The sequence below is a fragment of the Populus euphratica genome, unplaced genomic scaffold (genome assembly GCF_000495115.2).
Source record: "Populus euphratica unplaced genomic scaffold, PopEup_1.0 scaffold143.1, whole genome shotgun sequence".
NCBI lineage: Eukaryota > Viridiplantae > Streptophyta > Magnoliopsida > Malpighiales > Salicaceae > Populus > Populus euphratica.
Genome location: NW_011500029.1, coordinates 101292 through 104645, shown reverse-complemented (window position 1 = coordinate 104645; position 3354 = coordinate 101292). Strand labels below are relative to the sequence as shown.

Below are 3354 nucleotides of genomic sequence, written 5' to 3'. Positions count from 1 at the left end.
ATAAAAAAATAAAAGATGGAGATATAAAATCATCCATCAAATATTCTTCTTCAAGAATTTTAGAAAAAGATTTTGCCCCCTACTATATCTTTCTATATCTGCCGATGTCCAGATCTCTCAGTTCTTTTTTTCCCTTGGAATCTGTAATTTATTCATGATCTGCTTCCTTGTAATAATGTTTTCTCATGTCACCTGGTTTATTCTTGTCAATTCTTCCTTAAAAGAACATGTTTATAGAGTTTCTTTGGTTTTTTGTTCTTCATAAATAAGAGTGTTATCCCTCTCTCTCTCTCTGTTTGCATGATGATAAGTCAAATATGTGAGGTTATTTAACAAGAAAAAATGTAGCTTACGAGGAAAACTGACTCAATTGCCTAATCCAACTCTTGTTACACGAGTTTATTTCAATCCAACACGTGTGTGAGTGTCACGTCCCTTTTGAATAATTGCGCTGTATAAAGCTTATAAGGTGCCTTAGCCTGTAAATAGTCGAGCAGAAGAGCTCTCGAATCACAGAACACCCTTCAAAACACAAACGATCGAACCTCAGAAACCCACTAATTCCCAAATCATACTAGGAAAATGTCTGTTGAAGGTTCTGCAATTTTCTCTACTGCTACTGTCGAGCCTAATGTTAGTCGCCGTTGTGCAAGTTTTCCTCCTAGCATTTGGGGTGACCATTTTCTCTCGTCCGCAACCGCTTCCATGGTAAAAATAATTATCTTATTCATGTGCTTGACCGCGTGCGGATATTGTCCTCCTAGCACTTTTAAGTGAGAAGGCCTCAATTGGTTTTCATGGCCATCGCACTAACTGATTGGAACAACTGAAATCACCGTCCCATATAATCAAACAATAATCATTTTTGTGATCTCATTCAAGAAAAAGGAATGATAAATATTATAAGCACGAGTTTCTGTTTTGTAGCGTAAGTTTTTTAGATAAAAATCCTTCAAGAAAAGTTATTCTTGTTGCTCATATCAGGAAACCAATGACAAAGCAGAGCATAAAAAACTGAAGGAAGAATTGAAAAGGGAGCTGATGGCCAATATCAATAAGCCTTCACAAGCACTGGACTTCATTGATGCGATCCAACGCTTAGGCATCTCTTACCATTTTGAGATTGAGATTGATGAAATACTAAGAGAAGTGTACAGGTCCCATTGCGACTTCGATAATGGAGATGATGATGATGATCATCATAATGATCTATACGCCATTTCTCTCAAATTTCGACTGCTTAGACAACAAGGCTATAAAATCTCATGTGGTATGGACTTTTCTTCTCTTGCTTATTTCTTATTTAATATTCACAAAATTAGTTTCTACATTCATATAATGTTTTCTGTTCCAATGCAGATGTGTTCGGCAAGTTCAAGAACAGCCAAGGGAACTTCAGTGATTCCCTTGTCAATGACACCCGAGGAATTTTAAGCTTCTATGAAGCTACACATCTCAGGGTGCATGGAGATGAGGTACTAGAAGAAGCATTTGTGTTCACTACTTCCCACCTAGAGTTCTTGGCCACCCATTCAAGCTCTCCGCTGAAAGCACAAATAAATCATGCTTTAAAGCAGCCTATTCGCAAGAACATACCAAGGCTTGAGGCAAGGCATTATTTCTCTATCTACCAAGAAGATCCTTCATGTAGTGAAGTTTTACTGAACTTCGCTAAATTCGACTTCAACATTTTGCAAAAGCAACACCTAAAGGAACTAAGTGATATTGCAAAGTAAGCTTGCAAACAAGATTATTCCAAGATAATATACTGTGTTTTAGCTTTTGCTATATTGAAATTCAACTGAGAGTTTTCTTTTATTAATGCTGATTAATTAGGTGGTGGAAAGAATTAGATTTTGCTAAGAAGCTGCCTTTTGCAAGAGACAGGGTTATAGAGTGCTACTTTTGGATATTAGGAGTGTACTTTGAGCCAGAGTATTTCTTGGCTCGAAGGTTGCTGACCAAAGTTATTGCCATGACTTCCGTCATTGATGACATCTATGATGCCTATGGTAAACCGGAAGAGCTCGAGCTCTTTACTGATGCAATTGAGAGGTCGGATCCATTCACATTCTAACATTTTACCATCATTATGTATCAAATTTCTAAAATTAATTTTCCTCTGTAATTTTGTTTTCTTACTTTCGATTCACAACCATTTTTCTTCAGTTTATCCAATCTTTCAATCTTAATTATTTACAGGTGGGAAATTACTGCCGTAGATCAGCTGCCAGAGTACATGAAAGTGACTTACAAGGCACTTCTAGATGTCTACACAGAAATTGAGGAAAATATGGTCACTGAAGAAAGATCATGCCGTGTCTCCTATGCAAAAGAAGCAGTAAGTGTCACAGGCTGATTGAAAATAAAAGACCGGTTCTCTTGGGATATGCAGCTGAAATATAGTGATTGACACGTTTGATGATTTTTCAGTTGAAGAATCAAGTTCGAGCCTACTACCTTGAATCTAAATGGTTCCACCAAAAGCACACACCAACAATGGAGGAATACATGGCTGTTGCATTGGTCACTTCGGGCTATGCAATGCTAGCAGCTACATCCTTTGTTGGAATGGGACACGCTGTAACGAAGGACTCCTTCGATTGGTTATTTAGTGGACCTAAGATTCTTAAAGCCTCAGAGATAATTTGCAGACTCATGGATGACATCGTGTCCCACGAGGTAGTGATTGTATCTGTACTCCTAGAGCAGTTAATTTCGACACATTTTCTGTCATTTTATTGCTAATTTTGTTGTGTGCGAACTTCTATAGTTCGAACAAAAGAGAGGGCATGTTGCCTCGAGCATTGAATGTTACATGAAACAGCATGGCACCACCGAACAAGAAACTGTCCGTGAATTTCGAAAACAAGTTACAGATGCATGGAAGGATATCAATGAAGAGTTTCTCTACCCAACCGCTGTCCCTATGCCTCTTCTGACAAGGATTCTCAATCTTGCTCGTGTGATCGATGTTGTGTACAAGGATGAAGATGGCTATACAAATGCTGGAACTGCGCTCAAAGATCTTGTTTCTGCTCTACTCATTGATCCTGTGCCAATGTGATCAACTAGTAATTAAGACTTAAACCTGTCATGTTGCTGAACTAATATGAACTAATTCATGGGGCCCAATAATGCTCTGTACGATTCATTGACGAAGATTATTCTCTAGTTTTTGAATCCCATGAATGTAGAAAGCATGCAGTCTTTTTTTTTGAATCCGACCTCGGTTAGCCATACAGGTTAGCCAGTCCAGTTCAGTTACTTGCCCAAACCAATTACTCGATTGCCCGAAACCATATCCATGCGTGAATTGTTAACGCATGCTAAGCATGGTGCCTATATAATTAA

General features: G+C 38.2%; 1 protein-coding gene across 1 annotated transcript; it reads left to right on the top strand.

Annotated features, from left to right (window-relative positions):
- The first annotated feature begins 528 nt into the window (after window positions 1-528).
- Window positions 529-3115, top strand: LOC105142363 ((-)-germacrene D synthase-like). The gene is made up of 7 exons (XM_011049956.1): window positions 529-708; window positions 985-1270; window positions 1360-1732; window positions 1837-2055; window positions 2203-2341; window positions 2434-2682; window positions 2774-3115. The coding sequence occupies exons 1-7, from the start codon at window positions 583-585 to the stop codon at window positions 3065-3067; spliced, it is 1686 nt and encodes a 561-aa protein (XP_011048258.1). The 5' UTR covers window positions 529-582; the 3' UTR covers window positions 3068-3115.
- The last annotated feature ends 239 nt before the right edge of the window (window positions 3116-3354 follow it).